Source organism: Copadichromis virginalis, linkage group LG17 (assembly GCF_057382275.1).
Source record: "Copadichromis virginalis isolate Kocher_CV1m ecotype Utaka linkage group LG17, C_Virginalis_male_GT1.1, whole genome shotgun sequence".
NCBI lineage: Eukaryota > Metazoa > Chordata > Actinopteri > Cichliformes > Cichlidae > Copadichromis > Copadichromis virginalis.
In genome coordinates this window covers 18478554-18500531 of record NC_140634.1, presented here as the reverse complement: position 1 = coordinate 18500531, position 21978 = coordinate 18478554, and the positions used below count along the sequence as shown (strand labels likewise).

Sequence of the window (21978 nt, the reverse complement as noted above, 5' to 3'; positions counted from 1 at the left end):
TCATATTCTTTAAATCTTCAGAATTACTATAATCATTTTTATAATGCAGTCATCAGCCCATCACATGTGGAGGGAGTTTATCTGTCCACAAGCTCACGGCTGAGGGGTCTACCTCCTCTCTGCAGAAACAACATTTTCTCCCCTCATCCATGACTGAGTGGAGCTGGCGTGTTGCTGCTGCAGTACCTTCGTCTGGCTTAGTAACCGCTGGAAAAACAAAACAGCTGCTGCGGCAACAATGGGCCTTTGTGAAACGCACGCAACCAAACAAAACAAGAGAAAACAGGGACGACTGCATTGGAGAAGGAGCCCCAGAGCGCGCTGCTGCCGAGCTAATGAGACGCACAGTGGGGACTGCGGCTGATTAAATCAGAAGCTGCTGTCGTTGTTTTACTGGAGCGTAATCACAGCTTTGTTCAACACTGCTCTTCATCCTGCCAAGTGTTCCTCACTCATGTTGGGAGCGTCATCAATCAGATCACATCCATGTTTAACATTTAAAACACGTTTCCTCCATGTTTCAGCCTCTGTCTGGACCAAATTCTGCCGCTTTCTCTCAAAACACAAGACAGTAAAGCTGAAAAAACGAGCTTCAGTTGATCCTCACTTCCTCTGATTAAATGTTTGTTTGTCTGCACTTGGCCATATTTTTTATGTTCACAAGACGTGGACAAAAATAGAACATCTGCATACACTAGCTTGGCTCAAAGATTCAGTCGGTGTGTGCTGTCATTTACCTGTTTTTAACCTGGCATTGGTTATCAAATCTTGACATGATCAGTTTTCTCAACATGTGGCTGTCTGTGTTCACAGCAGCAGAAAGAGGATGAAGGAAAATATTCAGCTTTAGTCACAAAACCAGCCGATTACCATCTGTGAACGAGGTGTACAGACTTTTAAATAATCACCTGTCCTGTTCACTGGATTCTGCAATAGTCTTTTATAAATTACTCTGGGTTTTAAACATGCTGGGTAACCTTTTCCCAGATTAAATGCTTTTGATATTCAATGTTTGAACAGACTGTAGCATAACTTAAAAACTGAGATGTTCCTTGACTCTCTGGAGGCCTCAAACAGCCTGCAGACTTTTATGTGAAAGACTCTGGATGAATTTAAAATCCAAAGGATGCCTCTCCTCTACTGCTAGCATCATCAGTGAGCAACACTAGCTAACCTCAGAAACGTAGGTCTCTAAACATTAGCGAGTGAAGAGCTCTGAGCACAACAAACTTCACTCATGGTCAGAACTAACAGTCAGCACGTGGGTCGTTACAGTAACGGCCGGTTAGCTGTAACTGGGTGGCACAGCATGTTTCTGACACTGTTAGCTTCATCATATCCAGGTCATCTTCCCTAACATTACTCTGAAGCTCAGGTACACAGTGTAAACTCTGCTCTGAAGAATCTTGAAATGCTCTGACACCGCTGAAAATAAACAGATGAACACTCGTAGTTTTCTGTTAATATCCAGGTGAGGCTTCGGAGCCAAAGGCAAAGTGAACAGTTGTTGGCAGAGTACTCCAATAACCCGGTTTCATCAGACAAACAACTCAAAAACAAACCAGACAAAAACAAGAGTGGAGCTCAGAGTGAAGTATCAGAGAGGGATCAGCCTCCTGCATGTGCCAGCGGCTCGGCGAGACTTTTATCTCCAACACAGCGGTGGATCAAACAGCGAGCGGGAAGAGTTTCCATGAATAGAAACCCAAGAGAGAAGAGAAGGGAAGACGGTGAGAGGCAGCGCGACGGGCCCGGATTTAAATAAAACTAATGAATACATTACAGGCCTCTTTTATCTGCACCCTAATGGATTTACATCGTAATCCAACCTCTCCCAAGAGGAAGACGCTGGCAGCACTGGGAGAGGGAAAGAGATGATGAAGGACAGGAAGAGGAGTGAGTGCTGGCCATGACAGTGTCGAGGCCGCGAGCTTTGGCGATGAATTAGGATCAGCAGGTGGAAGATGCTCAGGCAGAAACATCAAACTTCAGGAACACAGGAGAGTTTGAAAGAGCCGTAAAACCCATTTTAACAATTTAAATCAATAAAAATCACCTTTCAAGCAAGAAACTGCTAATTGTCGTCTGTTTTAGACTAAAGTGGGAATTATTTCCAAACAAGCTTTTGTTAAATAATTTTTATTATTTTCTATTTTTATTAAATTCTGCAGTAAACTCACAGGCACATCACCCTGAAGACCACAGTCTGTGTCCCGTTTGGACCTTTGTGTTTTACACTTCATCTTTTTGTACTTCCACTTTCAGTTGCTGGTTAGGTTTAGGAAAGGCTTGTGGTTTGGGTTTAGGCCACAGTTGTAATCTTGTACATTGCAAAATGAGACGGTCCAAGGGCAACAGCCCCGTCTCACCGACGCCAACGCAGGACACTTTGTGGGTAAATGAAACTTTCAGAAAACTACATTATTTCACACCCTGGGAGTAGCAGAGTCCTTCCTGGCTCAAATGGGGCTCTGATGCTTAACATATTTAACAGAAATCTGCTTCTTCCTGCCACGACTGACTACCTGATAAACAAAATGTCGATTACATTTAAGCAAATAACTATACAATTAACAAATCAGCAGATTATTAGTATTTTTCATTTTCCTTTTGCTCTTTAGTGGGTGCCAAAAATAGAAATACACAGGAAAAAAAAAACTCACATCCACCAGTTTTTAAATGATCCTTAAAAAGAAAAAGAAGAAAAAGTGTCCCGACAAAAGGTTTGCACACTACTAATCTTTCCCACCATTTACAACAATGTCTAAAAGTGCAGTATGAAGAGTGTGTGAAACTGCGTGCTGTATACCAGAGCGCAAAGTCTTCCCAGCCTCTTGCCTGGAAACAAACCATCTTGCAAAACTCATATACTCGTGCTGTGCCATACGAGAGAAAAAGTAAGAAGTAGGATGACTAAAGCAGGGGCCTATCATATCGCTAAAGACAAGGTCGCCATCCCATTTTTTGCACAAAGTACTAGATGATATACATCTACAGCTGTATGTTAATAAAAGTCCCTTTGTGATATCTGGGACACGTAGCTCTCAGGGCTCTAGAGTGCAACCAATTTGGTTTGATCACACATGGGACCTAATTTCTCAATGGTGCGACTAAAAAAAAAAATAATAATAATAATCATAAAAATCCTAGTTGCGACCAGGCATTCGAGTAAAAATAAATAAATAAATAAATAAAAAATTCTGTCTCCGTGTGTGTTCAACAACAGCCACAGATTATGCACATATTGTGGTCTAAACCAATCAGAGATAGTCAGGGGAGACCTCTCTGATTGGCCGTGGTCCACATATCCTGTCAGCCAGTGCAGGGGGATAGACAGAGGTGACTAGGTGCTGCAGGTTTTGTCACTCTCCAGCAAAAATTCACTGAACCAGCAACAAAAGATCCAAACTACACTTCACATTTGATAAACATCGTCATCAATTCCCTCTTACTTTTGCCGTTTTGCTTCCACCATGATAAAGCTCACACTTCCTGCACAGCTCTCTCTCTCTCTCACTTCAAGAACAGTTTCCCATCTCAAATCTCCGTTTTCTGCATTATTTGTTTGCTTATTACCCACTAGTCTAACGTTTACAGCAGGGGTGCCCAATCCCGGTCCTCGAGAGCTACCGTCCTGCAGCTTTTAGATGCATCCTTGTTCCCACACACCTGAATCAAATGAATGGCTTGTTATCAGGCCTTTGCCAAACATGATGGCATGCTGAAGAGATCAAACCATTTGATTCAGCTGTGTTGGAGTAGGGATGCATCTAAAAGCTGCAGGATAGTAGCTCTCGAGGACCGGGATTGGGCACCCCTGGTTTACAGCAATGTTTGCTGCTGGGTTTTTTTCCTTCCCAAAAATGACCTCTGACAAGAAAGCCTCAATTCTGCTGTTCAATGCAGAAGAAATGTAAACTTTTTAAAATGAAGCTAAATTGCAAAACTCTCAGCTGTGTCTCTAATAAAGCCTATGTAACTTTGCTTTGGTTTACTTCAGCAAAATCAGGTAATGTTCAAAGTTCATGCTTTTCTTCCGTTTTTGTTCTACTGCACTTTCAAGACAGTTACCTGCTATAAAAGCCATGCTAGGAAAATCTCCTTCATGTTTATCTGTGTTTTATCCTCAGTTACTTTGACAAAGAGGCATCTGCTGTGATGCTTACACTTCTGATGAAGTCTCACAAGTGTCAGTACTGATCAGTGATCAGAATTATAATATTTGTGACTCAAAACTGAATCGAATTGAACAGGGAATCGAATCGGGGACCGAATCGAATTGGGATCTTGTGAATCAGAATCGAATGGATTATCGAAATCAGTGACGATACCCAGCCCTAGTGAGTAGCCTAGGCCCGAGAGAAGTTGATGTAGCTGTGGGTAATAAGAAAAGATGAAAAGAAAGATTGATAACTTTTTTGTGAAGTAAAGCCTGATCCATCTGAAATTCATAGCCAGTCCTCTGACACGGAGCCATAAACCTCTCAGGTTATGTCTAACACTGGTCCGGAGACGGCATCAGATAATGAGCCACAAACGATCGACTCCGATCGCACTGAAAGTAAAAGGGGGAAAGTGTATACATTTCAAAGACAGTGGCTTGAGCAGTTTCCCTGGCTAAGATAGAGTAAAGCTGAGAATATGATGCACTGCATTTACTATCGTGAGTGTGGAAAGACCATGGCCAGCAATACTGCATTTGTGACTTTGAATTGAAATACTTAAAAAACACAGTGTATCCAGAAAACACATTATATGTCACGATAAATGCACTGCCCAACTGTCCCCCTCTCTCCACTGCCTTTCAGGGGCAGGCAGCAGCAAGCAGTTCATTAAGTTTAACATTGCCAAAGCACTTTAAGCACAAGCACTTTTTCAATAGCTTATCTTTCCTGTAGAACTGCACTCCAAATAAAGAAATTTGTTTTGACAAGATTCTTAGTTAATCATTTACAAATCAATCTTGTCTGTATGGACAGCAATTTAAAAAAGAAAAAGAAAAAAAAAGTGAACATGTGAAAGTGCAATGTTAAGCGATGCAGCTGAAAAATTTGGGTGCGCCTAACTCTTGTGCTGGTGCACATAAGAAAAGAAAAAAAAAGTTAGGCGCACCAGCGCAACCATGGCAATAGTTAGTCTAGAGCCCTGGGTTTGACTAAGAACTGTCTTTTTAACCCTTACATATGGGGTAAAAAATATATATATATATATATATATATATATATATATATATATATATATATATATACATATACATATATATATCGAGATACATAATAAGGTTGGGCAACTATTGACGATAGGCTGACGATAGCCTCAGCCTATGGTCGATCACAGTTTTGACTATGTTAAAAAAAAAAAAAAAAAAAAAAAAAAAAAAAGAGAACGAAACATTTTAATTAAATAAAAAACCACAATGGTGAGGAGGGAAAAAAAGAGCAACTGGCATATTCGTTTATAGCAGGAGTTACATTCTAAAAATAACCCGCGATAGGTGAAATCCAACAAGTAGCCAACTTTCTACAGCAGTGGTCCCCAACCCCCGGTTCGTAAGTCGTTTGGTACCGGGCCGCGAGAGTTGAGGCTCAGGCGTGAAATGTATGGTTTTCAGGGTTTTTATCGGTTTTCAGCGTTATTTTGTTATCGTTTACTCGGTTTTCCTTGGTCTTTTCATGTGTGTTATGAATAAATTTTCTTTTTTTTTTCGGTACCGGTACTAGTTTTATTTTATTGTATTTATACTAGATATATTATAGATATATTATACTAGATATATTATATATATATTTTTTTTTTTTTGCACTAACTTGTCTTGTAGCACCTTGGTTCCTGGAGGAACGTTGTTTCGCCTCACTGTGTATTTTTAAACTGTATATGGTTGAAGTGACAATAAAGTTGAACTTGAACTTATCCGCAACACCTTGAAGGCCGGTCCATGAAAATATTGTCGGGCATAAACCGGTCCGTGGCGCAAAAAAGGTTGGGGACCGCTGGTCTACAGCCAATCAGGACGCAGAACACAATGTGCTGTAAGAAAAAAAAAAAAGAAAAAAAAACATGCAAAAGAACATGAAAAAAATCTGTGAAACAGCGAGGCCGCAAAAGGTGAACCGTATTATAGCACAGGACAACTGAAGCCGTGTTAACAGGCCGGTCCAGTGTTTTTCTGTCGACCTCAACCTAACAACACATAAGTCAAAAATCAAAACGTCTCTTCCAGGGAACATGAAAAAAAAAAAAAAAAAAAATCTCTGGTGTAAAGTGAAGTCTTTTCTGCTATTTGGTGCATCTCAAATAAATACACCAAAATGTATTTGACAGGGAGAAGCACATTTACTTTATCAGGTTTTAGCAATTTGTTTAACAATATTACCAGTTCTAAAGTGTGCTTGTGGCTGGTATACACAGCTATATGTGTGACATCAATGTGAAACGTTTTTCATGCATTTTCCACCAAGCCAGTGGATCATCTTCTCCGTCTACAGCCTCCACACTGAGGTAATAGTCCATTTCTATCTGCGCCTTCTCCTCCAGTGTGCAATTTGGCAATTAGTTCATCCATGTTTGGACTTCTTCTGTGCTCTAAATTAGAGATGGACCGATCCGATATTACGTATCGGTATCGGTCCGATACTGACCTAAATTACTGGATCGGATATCGGAGAAAAATAAAAAATGTAATCCGATCCATTAAATATCACGAAAGCACCTCACAAAACTTGCAACACGCCGTAACTCACCTCAGAACGTTAGCACGTCGGAGCAGTATGCATCACGTGATAGAGCGGCTGTGGCATGTAGGACCTGTCGGTGGTCTGGATAGCATTTGGAGCTTCGCTAGCAACCCGGCATTTCATCTCCGACAAAGTTATCCCGAGAGAAGTAAAGCAAGTGTGTAAGTCCATCTCTGAATGTAAAGCATTCCTGCGTTAAGCTTAACAAGCGACTGCCTCTCCTGCTGCTACTTCAATCATGAAACTGCTTAATGATCAGCTGATCGGCTTTTCTGTCGCGAGTCAGTCTCTTTTGTTTGTTTTTGGCCCACTTTGCACCAGAAAGAGGAAACCAGCGGCTGAACAACAGCAGCACGTTTAAGCTTGATCAGCTGTTGTTAGAATTTATTTAATATTACTTTCTACACCAGGATCTTTTTCTACGTAGCTGACGCTGGTAACTGTGCAGGGGCGGATCTAGCAAAGTTTAGCCAGGGGGGCCGATAGGGCATTAACTGGGAAAAGGGGGCACAAAGACATACTTTTCTTTCTTATTCTCATTTAAAATGTCTACCTTTTAATAAATAATTATCTGACACCCAAAGTTTTAATTTGATGTAAAATGAATAGAAGTCAATTACTGTATATAGTAACTATTAAGTCTAATATATATACCCTAGTAAGCTATAGTACTTTTTCCTTTGGGAAGGTACCATCTGTGCAGTCTGCAATTTTGTTGAAGAAAGATGTTGAATCTATTTAATATTTCTTGAAAAATAATTGATTTCTGTGCATTTTTTTTTCACACTGCATCAAATTAAGGTTGATTACGTCGATTAAACATCATGAGGTGGAGCGTGAGGGGTGGTTCCCCATTTCTTATTTATTTATTTTTGTTGCTGGGAGTTGGAACCCTATTAGTTAGGTTGCTTAATATTTATGCTAAGTACTCTTTAAAATACCAGAATAGGGAGGATGGTGTAGGTTTAAGTTTATTAGATTGATCAGTATTGCTGAACTATGAAACATTTTTTTTTTGCATACAGGTATAACAGAATAGCTTTAGTGTAGTTGTTGTTTTAAACTTGAGTATGAACTTATACAAAATGCAGCAAGATATTAAAAAAAACAAGTTTTGTTGATTAAAAAACACTATATCGGATTCATATCGGTATCGGCAGATATCCAAATTTATGATATCGGTATCGGACATAAAAAAGTGGTATCGTGCCATCTCTACTCTAAATGCACAAATCAGTCCGTGCATTATTACATTGCTCCGCCCATCAAAAAGCTTGCGCATTCGCGATTATATCGCATATCGTTAGTTACTGGACTGACGATTGTTGGTTGTAAAATTTTTTACATACCACACAACCTTAATACATATTACATATAGGGCTGCCACGATTAGATCGACTATCAAAATCGTCAACGACAAATTTAATAGTTGACACGCCGTTTAAAGCCTTGTAAGATCATGAAAGATGGAGGAATAAGTAGTAGGATTTAACAGTGTAATAACAGTCTGAAACAGAAGATGGCAGCACTGCATGTACAAGGATGCCAGCGGAGGATGCATTTGAAGCTCAATTACGTTACAGCGACGCAACGAAGGCTTTCCAAATTCGAAGACTTCTGCAAATGCAGCCGACAAATGCGTCCTACTTTCCCCCAGATATGAAGGATGGGTCGGGTGAATCCTTTGTGGCCCAACTTATCCCAGAATTCATAGCACGGCTCAGCCAATTTCAGTTTCCAACAATAGCGGCAGCTACTTAGTTTTAATATTACTCTTTCTGGGTAACAAAATAAACTTTTACCATATTTTCAGGCAATAATGTAGCTGTGTAAACTTCAAATATCTGCTCAGTTTATCAAGATATCACATATTTGTAAAAGTGCTGCGATGTTTTCGGAGACATCTGTTACCCACCAGCCCGATAGCTAGCCGGGTTCAAGGCTCACTAGAGCCGGCGAGAACAGCAGACTCCCGACAAATCGTTTTCAAACCCCCCACGGTCTTTTGCTACTCAGGTTAAACATGATATATAAGGCACTTAGATAACTTAAAACTGTTATTGTTTGGCTTTTTTCAAAGTTTTATTTGTTCCTGAGTAAATCCGTTTGGCTGAGATTAAAGTTACAGTTTTCACATAGCTGAATAAACGTCAAACAGAAAACTGATTAAACCGAAGTGTGAGATGGTCGACAATTTACTCCAGTGTCCTGTTATATTTTAGATAGCAAGGAGCAGACGGCTGAGTTCATTAAACTCCACTGAGACAATCTGCAAATTTCATTAAAAGTTTAATAAACTATCATCTGCTCTTTATTTTTAGTTAGCACATACCTTAAACACTTCAAGCTGTAAGCTAATGATAGTTATATAAGCGCAGATGCATGCTGATGCAATAAGCTGTACTTTTTACATCCAATAGATGCATGATCTGATTAGTCGACTAATCGCAAAAATAACCGGTGACTAGTCGACTATCAAAATAATCGCTTGTGGCAGCCCTAATTATATATCACCATCCAGCTAAAAAATATCGAGATGTGAATTTTGGTCTATATCGCCCAGCCCTAGATAAGCATGTCCCACCAGATATCCTGCATTTTATTTGTATTTTTTAAATCCATCTGAGACAAAGCAATGAAAATATTACTGGACAATCTTCTTGTTCTTATTTTCAAAGCTCAGCTACCAACCAGCTAGCACTGCCACTCCCTGCATGTTGTTCCCTTACCTTTAGACTGTAGTGGGGACGCCTCTTAATTTATTGTCTTAGTCACATTGTCTTAAATACAATAAGAAAAGAACAATAAGTAATTAGTAACACACTAACAACTAAGAGCATCACTACGATGCATCATTCTGTTAGGATGTATGTAACTTACTGCGCAAGTGTCCTGGGGGAGGCATGGCTGCACACATTTGGGAAAAGGGGGCAGAAGTTTTGTGTGTGGGCTTTTCGGTTGTTGTAAAAGGAAGCTGTCCATTAAAGGTGGAATTCTAATGTCAAGTGTGAGATTATTGGACTATCAACTAGGGATGGAACGATCCGATATTACATATCGGTATCGGTCCGATACTGACCTAAATTACTGGATCGGATATCGGAGAGAAATAAAAAATTTAATCCAATCCATTAAATATCACGAAAGCGCCTGACAAAACTTGCGACATGGCATAACTCAGCTCATAACCTTAGCAAGTCCGAGCAGTATGCGTCAAGTGATAGAGCGGCTGTGGCGTGCGAGACCTGTCGCCGGTCTGGTTGAGCATTTGGAGCCTCACTACCAAACCAGCATTTCATCTCCGAGAAAGTTATCCCAGAGAGAAGTAAAGCAAGTGTGCTTTACAAACATCTCAGAATGTTTGTAAAGCATTCCCACGTTAAGCTTAACAACCAATATATGGAGCGACTGCCTCTTCTCTCCCCCTCTCCTGTTGCTACTTCAATCATGAAACTGATCAATGATTGGCTGATCGGCTTTTCTGTTGCAACTCCCGTCTTCCTTGTTAGTTTTTGGCCCATTTTGCACCAGAAAGAGGAAACCAGCAGCTAAACAACAGAAACAAAAATTAGAATTATTTAATATTACTTTCTACTAGGGCTGTGCGATATGACCAAAATCTCATATCCCGATATTAAGACATCTATTGTCCGATAACGATATAAATCACAAAAATGTAACATTTTCTCTAAATTCTGTGAATCTCTGGCAGCTCAAATTGCGTGAAGTGTTTCCAGCTGGGCGTCGCGTACCTGGAGTCGAGTGTTTTAACTGATGCATGAAACTATACATTTTTAGACATAAGTTGTAACGGCCGCCGTTTTCTTTGTGTGTATTTATTACACAGCGTGCTGCGAGGAAAAGCCTGTTTTAACGTTTGAGTCTAAGGTTTATTTTTTAGCACCTGACGGCTCTTTTTTGCTTCTCATCTGTAAACACTGTGCATCTTTCACGTGATTCAGTTTATTTTGAAAAGTCTCAACAGGATCTTGAGCTTTATTGTGAAAGGTTTATGTGGAACAAGCGGACATGCAGTGGTTTTACCATCGTTGTTGCTAACGACAACGAATAAAAACAAACGCTTGTCTGTCTGTAGTGTGGTTATATTAAATGTAAGAGAAAGAGAGAACGTTAAGAAATTAACTACAGTGACCATCAAAATAATGAAAAAATATTGCCGTAAACTGTTTATTTTGAGACACGACGAAATAAACAATAGCGTAAATGAAACGATAGACGTTTTTATATCGTCATCCGATATATATTGTTATATCGTACAGCCCTAATTTCTACACCAGGATCCTTTTTTACGCAGCTGACGGCTGGTAACTGTGCAGGGGCGGGTCTAGCACAGTTTTGCCAGGGGGGCAGGTAGGGCTTTAACAGGGAAAAGGGGGGTACAAAGAAAAACTTTTCTTTCTTATTCTCATTTAAAATGTCTAGCTTTTAATAAATAATTATCTGAATCTTACACCCAAAGTTTTAATCCGATGTAAAATGTATAGAAGTCCATTACTGTACAGTGGGGCAAAAAAGTATTTAGTCAGCCACCGATTGTGCAAGTTCCCCCACCTAAAATGATGACAGAGGTCAGTAATTTGCACCAGAGGTACACTTCAACTGTGAGAGACAGAATATGAAAAAAAAAAAAAAAATCCATGAATCCACATGGTAGGATTTGTAAAGAATTTATTCGTAAATCAGGGTGGAAAATAAGTATTTGGTCAATAACAAAAATACAACTCAATACTTTGTAACATAACCTTTGTTGGCAATAACAGAGGTCAAACGTTTACTATAGGTCTTTACTAGGTTTGCACACACAGTAGCTGGTATTTTGGCCCATTCCTCCATGCAGATCTTCTTGAGAGCAGTGGTGTTTTGGGGCTGTCGCCAAGCAACACGGATTTTCAACTCCCGCCACAGATTTTCTCTGGGGTTGAGGTCTGGAGACTGGCTAGGACACTCCAGGACTTTCAAATGCTTCTTACGGAGCCACTCCTTTGTTGCCCGGGCGGTGTGTTTTGGATCATTGTCATGTTGGAAGACCCAGCCTCGTTTCATCTTCAAAGTAGGGTGACCGTGGCTCAGGGGGTTGGGAATCGCATCTGTAACCGGAAGGTCACCGGTTCGATCCCTGGGCTCTCTGTCCGGGTCGTTGTGTCCTTGGGCAAGACACTTTACCCTTCTTGCCTACTGGTGTTGGCCAGAGGGGCCGATGGCGCGATATGGCAGCCTCGCTTCTGTCAGTCTGCCCCAGGGCAGCTGTGGCTACAACTGTAGCTTGCCTCCACCAGTGTGTGAATGTGAGAGTGAATGAATAGTGGAATTGTAAAGCGCTTTGAGGTTCTCGATTATTATTATTATTATTATTATTATTAAAGTTCTCACTGATGGAAGGAGGTTTTGGCTCAAAATCTCACGATACATGGCCCCATTCATTCTGTCCTTAACACGGATCAGTCGTCCTGTCCCCTTGGCAGAAAAACAGCCCCATAGCATGATGTTTCCACCCCCATGCTTCACAGTAGGTATGGTGTTCTTGGGATGCAACTTCGTATTCTTCGTCCTCCAAACACGACGAGTTGAGTTTATACCAAAAAGTTCTACTTTGGTTTCATCTGACCACATGACATTCTCCCAATCCTCTGCTGTATCATCCATGTGCTCTCTGGCAAACTTCAGACGGGCCTGGACATGCACTGGCTTCAGTAGCGGAACACGTCTGGCACTGCGGGATTTGATTCCCTGCCGTTGTAATAATAATAATAATAATGATAATGGATTGGATTTATATAGCGCTTTTCAAGGCACCCAAAGCACTTTACAATACCACTATTCATTCACTCTCACATTCATACACTGGTGGAGGCAAGCTACAGTTGTAGCCACAGCTGCCCTGGGGCAGACTGACAGAAGCGAGGCTGCCATATCGCGCCATCGGCCCCTCTGGCCAACACCAGTAGGCAGTAGGGTAAAGTGTCTTGCCCAAGGACACAACGACCAGGACAGAGAGCCCAGGGATCGAACCGGTGACCTTCCGGTTACAGATGCGATTCCCAACCCCCTGAGCCACGGGGGGTTGAGTTGTAGTGTGTTACTGATGGTGACCTTTGTTACTTTGGTCCCAGCTCTCTGCAGGTCATTCACCAGGTCCCCCCGTGTGGTTCTGGGATCTTTGCTCACCGTTCTCATGATCATTTTGACCCCACGGGATGAGATCTTGCGTGGAGCCCCAGATCGAGGGAGATTATCAGTGGTCTTGTATGTCTTCCATTTTCTGATGATTGCTCCCACAGTTGATTTTTTTCACACCAAGCTGCTTGCCTATTGTAGATTCACTCTTCCCAGTCTGGTGCAGGTCTACAATACTTTTCCTGGTGTCCTTCGAAAGCTCTTTGGTCTTGGCCATGGCGGAGTTTGAAGTCTGACTGTTTGAGGCTGTGGACAGGTGTCTTTTATACAGATGATGGGTTCAAACAGGTGCCATTCATACAGGTAACGAGTGGGGGACAGAAAAGCTTCTTACAGAAGACGTTACAGGTCTGTGAGAGCCAGAGATTTTCCTTGTTTGAGGTGACCAAATACTTATTTTCCACCCTAATTTACAAATAAATTCTTTACAAATCCTACCATGTGAATTCATGGATTTTTTTTTTTTTTCACATTCTGTCTCTCACAGTTGAAGTGTACCTCTGGTGCAAATTACTGACCTCTGTCATCATTTTAAGTGGGGGAACTTGCACAATCGGTGGCTGACTAAATACTTTTTTGCCCCACTGTATATAGTAACTATGAAGTCTAATATGCCCTAGTAAGTAGGGCTGGGCGATATATCGAGTTTTTAAAAAATATCGATATATTTTCATACGAGATATAAGATGTGACAATATTGTTTATATCGATATAGTCTATGTTACGTTATAATTATACTTGTGGAGCCGCAGGTTTGCCTCTCTTTCGTCCACTTTTGTCTCTACGCAACGTTACTCGGCCTCGCCTCTCCTTCACTGAACACAACTCCGCCTCCCCCATAGCTTCACCTGCAGGCAATGACAAGATGAAAGCGGAAAATCTCCGTTAGCGAGTTACCGTGCGTGGGGCTGGGCGACGTCAACGTGTTAGCGAGCTAACCGCGCTAACGAGCTAACCGCGCCAACGACATGCAGCCCGGAGGGGCTGCACGGCCTAAAATCCTTTCATTTTCTCAAAAATCGACAGTGCACCTTATGTATGAATTCTGGTTGTGCTTACTGACCGCGAACAGATTTTATGTGGTACACAGCGCTCAGCAATCTGTCAAAAAATGTTCTAATATGACTTTGCTAAGCTACGGAGCTGCACCGCTTGATGGATTGTCGGAGGATTACGGCTACCGAGGAGGAGCCTCGCGGAGTGATACGTACTGTGTGTGTATAAGGACCACAAATGGCACCTGTTCAGAGACGTGGTGCAGCTGTGAAATCTGTCTCTTTGTTATTATGCTCAGCGTCTATTTTGACTGCACAATTGTGAGCTTTTTGTTATGCACAAAAACAACATTGTTTTCTTTTATTTATGGACCATGATTATTTAATAAATGCTGATAATTTATTTTTGAGTAATTTCTTCATGTACATCTACGCTGTATGTAAATAAAAGTGCCCGTGTGACAGCTGGGACACAGTGTGACTAAGAACTCTCTTTTTGTTCTTAACTTATGGCTTTAAAAAAAAATTAAAAAAAAAAAATCGGGATATATATCTTATATCGCAATCCAGCTAAAAAATATCGAGATATGAATTTTGGGTCATATCGCCCAGCCCTACTAGTAAGCTATAGTATTTTTCCTTTGGGAAGGTACCATCTGTGTAGTCTGCAATTCTGTTGAAGAAAGATGTTGAATCTATTTAATTATTGTAGAAAAATAATTGATTTCTGTGCATTTTTTTTTTTTTTTTTTTTTTACACATGCATTGAATTTAAGTTGATTGCGTCGATTAAGCATCACAAGGCGGAGGGTGGGGGGGGTGGTTGCCTATTTTTTTTGCTGGCAGTTTACAACCCCGTTAGTTAGGTTGTTTAATATTTCTGCTAAGTACTCTTTAAATTACCAGAATAGGGATGATGGTGTAGGTTTAAGTAAATTAGATAGATCAGTACTGCTGAACTATGAAATATTTTGGGTGCAGTGTATTTTTTGCATACAGGTATAACACAATAGCTTTAGTGTTTTGTTTTTTAAAACTTGAGTGTGAATTTGCACAAAATGCAGCACGATATTAAACAAAACAACAAAGTTTTATTCATTAAGAAAAACACTATATCGGATTCATATCGGTATCGGCAGATATCCAAATTTATGATATCGTTATCGGTCATAAAAAAGTGGTATCATACCATCTCTACTATCAACATGTCCTCCCCAAGAGGACAATGAATCACCCCCTCCCACAAAAGAGAGATAACAAAAAAAATCCTCAAGTGTTGACCCAACCCCCCCCCCAAAGACCAGCTGCTAACATTTTGGCCTAAAGGGGAAGAACCAAAAATGCCTTTTTCAGACAGAAGAAATTATTATTAGTTTGAACTAGGAATCATACAAAGCTCCAAGAACAAAAACAGAGCTGGAAAGAAGCAGATCAGAGTAGTGTAACATCATCTGCCAAACCTCTCAGTAACCTTCAAATGGATCAAGGATCAACTCGGAACCAAACCACCAGCTACATCCTGACATTCTTCTCCTGCAGGCCGGAAACCAGCCAGATGATCAGACTCACCCTCGTTCTGGATCCAGGGCGATGGCTCTCGGCTGGTCCAGCTCCTGCCAGAACAGAACCTTCCTCAACGATCCGTCCAGCTCAGCCACTTCAATCCGATTGGTTTCTGAGTCTGTCCAGTAAAGTTTACTCCCTAACCAATCACACGCCAGTCCATCTGGGGAGGCCAGACCTGATACCACCGTCTCCAATGCACTAGCCCCCGACTGGTTGAAGAAGGTGCGTTTGATGGCCTCCTCGCTCACATCACTCCAGTAGATGAGGCCCTTGGAGAAGACATAGTCCACAGCTGCGGCGTCCTCCAACCCTCCAACCACCACCGTGGCGTTAGCCTTCTCATGTGCCGCATCCACGAGCCGAAGATCTCGCCTATTCGCATATAGTAATAGAGGCTCACCTGGAAGACACGGAAATATCATTAGGATTGCACAAATCAAAAAAACAAAGACATAAACATAGTTTTACAACATAATGCCTCATGAAACTGCCCTGAACCTCCACCGTTTGGATGTAAACAACAGATGTTTCAGAAAGCAGCAGCCATGCTGTATTCCTAGAATATTTAAAGGTAGAATGGGAGAGAGAGCCTTCAGTTTTCAGGCACCTCTTCTGTGAAACCAGCTTCTAGTTTGAATTTGGGAAACAGACACTATCTCTGCTCTTAAGATTAGGCTTAAAACTTGCCTTTTTGCTAAAGCATATAGTTAGGGCTGGATCAGGTGACCCTGAATCCTCCCTTAGTTATGCTGCAATAGGTGTAGGCTGCTGGGGGATTCCCATGACGCATTGAGTATTTCATTTTCAGTCACCTTTCTCACTCAACATGTGTTAATAGACCTCTCTGCTGAATCACACTTGTTATTAATCTCTGGCTTTCTTCCACAGCATGTCCGTCATCCTGTCTTCTTTCTCTCACTACAACCGTTCGCAGCAGATGAGCCTGGTTCTGCCAGAGGATTCATCCGGTTAAAAGGGAGTTTTTCCTTCCCGCTGCGCCAAAGTGCTTGCTCATAGGGGGTCATAATTGTTGGGGTTTTTTTCTCTGAATGTATTATTTTAGGGTCTACTTTACAATATAACGTGCATTGAGGCGACTGTTGTGATTTGGCGCTATATAAATAAATAAAATAAATCGAATTGAAAATTGAATTGAATCATGCTTCTTTTCCTTTAACACAATGCTGGTGCTTAATCTAGAACTGGTTCTGATTGATCCCAGTGCCAACCGTCAGGTGCTACCTGAGCATGAGGTTAGAGCAACTAGAATCAGTGATTTCAGGAGAAATACATCAGTCATCTCCACTATGATTTGCTTTCCATGGAAATTATCCAAACTTCATCTAGAATTGTTATATAATCCTTTTTAAACTGTCAAAATGTAGACTGGACTCTGGACTCTTAAGCAGCTCCAGCAGCACTACAGATCTGCATCTGGGAAAAGATCCGGATCCAGTGCCAAACGTGGGACTGTCTGCATGTCTCCACCAAAAACGGTTGGTGTTTGTGCAAAAAAAAAAAATGCAACACCAGCAGAACACGGTTATGGAGGATCTTCTTTAAGAACGTCACCAGTGACTGCAGACCCAGCCCACACATTGTGTCCACCATGACATCTGAGACAGCACTGCTCTGTGATAGTCATCTCTTGAACCTCTTGAAATGCGGACTGGTTCCCAACAAACACTAATGCAGAACCAGCTCTGTCCCAGCAGCAGTAAAAGTGTTACCCACGCTGTGGAAATATGGTCCAATAAGAGGCCCGCCATCTTCTCAGCAGCCATGCCTCCCCCTTTAGCCTTGATGTTTTCTGTTCAACAACCTGACTGAAGCAGAACGAGCTCTCAAAGCGAGCAGCGCAGTCCAAGCATGACACGGCGTGCTGACGAGCAGCCAGAGACTCTCAGTGGCATCCTGGCTCTGAGCCCAACCCACAATCTGACACATCGAGGCGACCATGAGCCCCACGGCACCCGCTGCCTGCTGGCCTGTTTTCACTCCACTCGAAGGGGGTGGGGGTGGAGGGGGGTTTCCTTCTCCAAATATTTACTGAACCAAGACATCAAAACTTCAATTTCAGGTCCCTCCAGGCTGCTTACAAGCCGAACCGCGCCAGGAGGAAACATGAGGAAATCCGACTCTTGGGACTCGCTGACTGCACACAGAGCTGATGTTTACCTCCATTAATCTGCTGAGCGCGTCTTCACTGACTGACTGATCGTTCTACAAATAGAGACAAATGTCCAACATCAGAGCCCAAAATAATCAAGACACTGCAGACACAGCTGAAAGCTGCAGGTAGTACACGGACTGTGAGCAACCACGCGTGAGGTAAAGACAAAACTGTCAGCCTCAAATTTCAATCTGATAAGTTTACGTCTAAAAAAGAAACTGAGCGAATGGGGTTTAATACTATTAGACTTACTTTTCTGAGTTGCTTTTGAGCCTGAACCCATCTTATATCGCAACATCAGTTGGAAAGAACTTAATTTGTTAAGTAAAGTGACTTTCTGCCGTCTCTTATTCTCAAGAGGTTAAGAGCGTGTAGCTCAACACGTTTGATCTGGCAGACTTTTTGAAAAATAATCAGAAGATCAAAATGAATCAATGAAAGAACAAACAAAATCCTTCATTTTCAGTGCATGTGATGATCTGAGCTGCGATTGAAGGTTTGGGAGAACCACAAAGATTTTTAAACTCAAACTGGGCGGTCTGAAGTTTGGGAATGTCTGGTTTACAGTGAGGTGTCAAAAAACTGCACTTAAATTATCCTTGGCAGAAAAAGTTAAACAGACAACCTGAACTACGACATCTCAGCCGCTTGGTGAGGTCATCATCCACACAGTGAACAGACGCTCGTCTGATCAGTTCATGGGTTTGACCGTGAAAAGTTACTGTATGATCATTTTAACTCTTCTAACTCAGCAAAGAGCTGGACTTATTTACAGGATCTGTACCCATATGTGTTGCCATATTTTCACAATAGTGGAGATTTGCACGAGTCACCTGCAATAATTTTACTTACCCTGTTTTTCTTTCATTCATACTCACATTTAAATATAAAGTTTAAATGAAGCTGAAACCTAAACAAAACTCATGAATAATCAAAAAGGGAATTGATGGAGAAACTTCAGGCAGAATATATAATGACTCCGGTATGTGTATGATCTGATCAATAACCACCCAATCATCAGGCTGCCTTACCACCGCGTCCCATTTAAGTCGTGAGTCAGAAAAAGAAACTCGAGAATGCAGGTGCAGGTGGTGGGATTAGTTAAACCCAGCTTTTTTAAACTTGGCTCTAGTGCTGAACCGCAGCACAGCAAAGAGCAACGTGAACACTCTGAAGCCTCTGTGATCTACATACGTCATTGCTTCATTAATATTTTTAATCCTCAACTTAAACTCATTTTATAACGAGTTTAGGTTCTTTAGTTTAGTTTTATTCTGTTCATAATGTTTTAAAGATGTTATTAAAAAAACATTAATATTAGATTCATGTCCTTTATAGTGAGTGCTGGCCTAGAACTTGCGCAGAAAATTGTCTTTCTAGCAATTTTTTTCTATAATTCCTCGCTCATTATCAATTGCTTTTAATCACATTTTTTATATATAGCCTTTATTAATAATCTGAGTTTAAATGAGTGTTTTCCGTTGCGTTGGTACAACTTGTTTATTTCAAATAAATATATTTTAATTCCCACTTTTTCTGTCTTTTATATTCCTGATGTACAGTGAATCAATGTTCATTCATCCCAGATGCAGAGTCTATAGAAACAAGTCATAGAAGACAAGAAACAAGATAAAAACTAATCAAATACGCCCCAATCACCATCCCACAAAGTGATAACAACACCAGTGTCTCCACAACAAAGACTGACAAACATGCAGCTCCAAATCTTATATCTGTTAATCCCACTCAGTGTTGGACTTTGAATTCTTGCTGCAATCTGAATTTAACCAACTGTTAAGCATTTGTTCTGGTACTGAAGATCCAGAAATGCTCATTTAAAAGACACTTACACCTTACATTTGTGCTTTGGTCTCATTTTATCCTTAATATATAATAAATTATACATTAAGGACATTATTATCATCACCGTTTTTTAAACTGTTGCAACAAAAGAAATTACCAAATATAGGATAAAGACAGCATTTTGAATATTTATCTGATTGTCCATTTCTGGTGTAATTTGATAGCAAAAATATGGGGAAAATAACTAAATACATAGCAGATAAACCTGATATTTAAAAATATTTGTTTTACAAATGTTTAACACACATAATTATTGGGTAACAGTTTGACACTGAAATCTGTGTAATGAATATGTGATATGATAAATGAATGTCTCTCACTGACCTATAAACTTTCTTTACATAAGATGGCTTTATGGGTTTTATTTTTCATCCTCTAGTGTTTACTGGATATTATCAGGAGCTCCTCAGACCAAGATGATGATCTGTATGATATCGTAAGTGTGAGATGTACTACACAAATAAAGTTAGCCCTGTTCAGTTGCTGTGATATAGTATTTCTGCTCTATTGCACAGCCGTGCTGTGTAGCAAACACTAAACTAAATTTAACGGAGCATTTTTAATGGCGATGACACCTTCTTGAATTTACTTTATTCGGTTTACTTTTCTAAAGAGATCCGCCTCGGACTCATTCTTTACATCCTTTAGATCCAGCTAGCAGTTCGCTTTCATTGTAATCCGAGTTTAGAGGGTTTTTTTTTCTTTTTTTTTGCAGTTTTATTGTTTCTTTACTGTCAGATTTATACAAATACATTCATTTCTCACACGTGTCCAGCCGTGTAGCTGCTGTTTTGTGTGTAATACTGTACATTTATTGGCCTTGCTTTTCTTTATTCTGTTCATTGTTATCAATAAAGTTATTTTTCCATGTAGATGGTTTATTAGCTATTAGCTCCCTGATGCTAACCAGCTCGCTCCCTAGCATTTGTTATGCTAACTGCTGTTGAGCCCGATCCAGCCTGTTTTTAAGTTACAAAACACAACCAGGAGCGACCAACTGCGCCAAATACATATTCCCGAGACAAAGGGGTGCGCTGGAAGGGAAGCTGGCGGTGCTGTGAGTAGTCTCTGGTGGGGTATTTTCCAGCTAACAGGGCTGTTTGTGGTTTCTCCTCCAGCAGCAGCAGGCTAAGCTAGCTCGCTCCACTCGGGAGAAATCCGACCCGGAGGCCGAGCTCCAAACATCCACAGAGAAGGGAAAAAGCTCCCCTGGACTGCTAACAGCACTTTTTCGCGTCTTTTACGCGAGGGGACGTGTGGGTAAAAGTCACAGTGTGGACACAAACTCACCTCGTATGAGAAAACAAAAACTACACAACAACAGACTCCGCAGCGCGACACCCATCTTTCTCCCGATTCTCGGCCCAGCCGCGGCGGCTCGTCAGCGGAGTATTCCCATTGCTGCGGCCGCTTCCTTGGCTAAAAAAAAAGCGGATTTCCCAGAATATTCAGGTCGATGTTCGGCTCCGGTTCGCATTACACCGTGCCCGCTTCCATCCCGGCTGGCTGCTCGCTAACTGCGTCGGATAAACTCTCGGTGTCTCACATTGTCCTGCAGGAGCTCCGTCGTCTCCTTCCGCTGTGAGGAAGCTGCCCCCCTTCTCCAGCCTCCGCCTCCACCGCCACCTCGCTGCCCGGCTTTCTATTGTTGTTCCGCCTCACAGCCGCTGGTACGCTCACAACACGGAAACGTCCCGCAGAACCGACTTCGAACCCCCACAGAACCCCACCCCCGAACACAGACGTTAACCCCACATTCCCGCGGGACTACTTTATCACACGGACAGGGGCCCCACAAAACAGGGCCCCAATATCATCCAACGGCAGGGGCGTTTCCAGGGGTTTTACATCAGGTGGCACAAGGCAAGGGGGGCTCAGGAAATCATTATGTACTATATCTGCTTTTTTATACCAAATTCAGTCATTTGGTAAAAAGCTTTTAATCACCTTTGTTTGTTAAATCGCTGCATCACAACATGTCTTAAAAATCCAAGTCTATGTAATGCCATAAAACATCAGAAGAAACACATTTTCACCAGAAACCCACCATAATCACAGATATAGATGAATCTGACACTTTTATTTGATTTTCACACAAAAAAACCATTATGTGGATTATTAAAAAGTGTGAAATCTGATATTGTAAATAAACCTACATAATGTGATAGATTTTACAGCACTTTTGATTCTAAATTTTCTTTCTAAATATTGGAATTTTACACTTTTTACCTATAGCATCTGATTTCAGGTTTTCTCAGTTTCTTCACACCCTATAAAGTTTACATGTTGCATTTTTCTATTTTTGATTTGCATTTTAATGTTTTATGCCTTAGAGATGCAAGGTTGAGATGGGCAACAGCAGACAAGAAACAGTGGATAGACATGGAGCTGCCAGGCAGAATGAAGTACATGAAGAGGTGATGGAGAAAAATGATAGGGATAGGCCAAGATG

At 41.2% G+C, this 21978-nt stretch overlaps 1 protein-coding gene and 1 long non-coding RNA gene across 5 annotated transcripts in view; one reads left to right on the top strand and one right to left on the bottom strand.

Annotated features, from left to right (window-relative positions):
- LOC146689276 (uncharacterized) overlaps positions 1 to 16597 on the top strand; it is a 38284-nt gene extending 21687 nt beyond the window's left edge. The window contains exon 4 of the long non-coding RNA XR_014915888.1: positions 16379 to 16597. This is a non-coding gene — a long non-coding RNA (uncharacterized LOC146689276). The remainder of the gene's footprint in view (positions 1 to 16378) is intronic.
- The window catches only part of lrp6 (low density lipoprotein receptor-related protein 6), a 50267-nt gene extending 29128 nt beyond the window's left edge, over positions 1 to 21139 (bottom strand). For all 4 annotated transcript variants that reach the window (XM_085435994.1, XM_085435996.1, XM_085435995.1 and 1 more), the window contains exons 1-2: positions 20817 to 21139; positions 15494 to 15890 (exon numbers count right to left, since the gene is read on the bottom strand). In XM_085435994.1, the coding sequence (XP_085292120.1) occupies positions 15494 to 15890; positions 20817 to 20871 (452 nt within the window). In that variant the 5' untranslated portion in view covers positions 20872 to 21139. The remainder of the gene's footprint in view (positions 1 to 15493; positions 15891 to 20816) is intronic.
- Between the last annotated feature and the right edge of the window lie 839 nt (positions 21140 to 21978).